General features: G+C 63.6%; 1 protein-coding gene across 1 annotated transcript in view; it reads right to left on the minus strand.

The window, feature by feature from the left end:
* Nucleotides 1–247: 247 nt before the first annotated feature.
* Nucleotides 248–1,350, minus strand: part of TMPRSS13 (transmembrane protease, serine 13) — an 11,618-nt gene continuing 10,515 nt past the window's right edge. Inside the window, exons 10-13 of the mRNA XM_009329551.1 lie at nt 1,130–1,228; nt 696–838; nt 385–549; nt 248–262 (exon numbers count right to left, since the gene is read on the minus strand). Coding sequence (XP_009327826.1) covers nt 248–262; nt 385–549; nt 696–838; nt 1,130–1,228 — 422 coding nt within the window. The remainder of the gene's footprint in view (nt 263–384; nt 550–695; nt 839–1,129; nt 1,229–1,350) is intronic.

Consider the following 1,350-nt stretch of genomic DNA (forward strand, 5'->3'; position numbering starts at 1 on the left):
GGGCCAGGGCTGGCTGGGGGCTCTGCCCAGCCACCACCAGGCCACTTCCCTTGCACCGGGCGAGGGCAGAGTCACTTTGCAGGCACCGTATTTTCAGAGCTTGGGGGCAGCGACAGGTCCCTGGCTGCGTTGTCAGTCCAGAGATAGGTGGGGGGATCTGCTGGTAGCATCATGCCCGGGCAGCAACCAAGGGCAGGGGCCTGCGCCGGCCGGAGAGGCACTGCCTAGGCCAGTGTCCATCCCGGTCTTAGTCATTCTCGCTCTGCAAGGGAGAGAGGGGAGAGCAAGGGTAAGATGCCAGGGGCTGGGCTGGGGGGGCATACAGCCCCTCTCAATGCACCTGGGGCCACCCGATAAGTCTCCCTGCCCGAGCACAGCCCCAACATGCCACCTCACCTCCATTTTGCTGTATATCCAGCTGAGGAGCTTTGTCACACGCGTGTAAACACCGGGCTTGTTCTTCTGGCCACATCCTGTCCCCCAGCTTGTCACCCCAGCCACATACCAGCGGCCGTTGTCCTCACAGACCAGGGGCCCTCCGCTGTCACCCTGGCACAGAGGGGCAGAGTGGTGAGGAGACAGGAGATGCCCCTCTGCCGGTACCCAGCCAGGGGACACTGGCATGCAGGAAAAGTGGGCAGCCCTGCCGGTCCCATGCCACGTTGCCTGGCAGGGACCTTGTGCCCCCGGCTCACCTGGCACGCATCTTTCCCTCCCTGCAGGTACCCGGCACACATCATCCGTGGGGTCAGGTAGCCCTCGTACACCTTGTCGCTGTTGCAGATCTTGTAGTCAATCAGCTTCACCTCGGCCTCCCGCAGCTTTGGGGACGTGTTATCTGCAAGGCAGGAGGAGCCGTGGGGCAGGGTGAGCCTCGTCCCCCCACCGCCCCCGGGCCCTTCCGCAGCACCAGGCGTTTCTGTGGCAGTGAGGGAGGAAGCTGGTATTTCTTGCAGGCCTTATTTCTGCAGAGCCGCACAGCTGGGAGGGCAACCGCTGCGAGTCACCCATGCGGAAACAGCCCTCGAATACAGCAGCAGAGCCGCGCTCACTCCTCTCGTGCGCTGCGTTCGCAGGTCAGGCTGCGGCACACGGGAGCTGCCCGAGGAGAGCTGGCATCCTTCCTCACCTTCGTTCTCCCTGGTCTTCCCAAAGCCGGTGATGAAGCAGGACCTGCCGGTCTGGAATCGCTGGCCGTACATGGGGAGGCAGGCTGGGCGAACCTGAGCTGGAGGGAGACATGATGAAAACCAGGCGAGGAGAGAGGGATGAGTCACCCAGGAGCAAAATAGCCGCTGTAGTCACCAGCCCTGTGGCTAGGGAGGAGCTGGGGGCGCAGGGAGCAGTCCC

This window comes from Pygoscelis adeliae, unplaced genomic scaffold, assembly GCF_000699105.1.
Source record: "Pygoscelis adeliae isolate BGI_AS28 unplaced genomic scaffold, ASM69910v1 Scaffold268, whole genome shotgun sequence".
NCBI classification, from domain to species: domain Eukaryota; kingdom Metazoa; phylum Chordata; class Aves; order Sphenisciformes; family Spheniscidae; genus Pygoscelis; species Pygoscelis adeliae.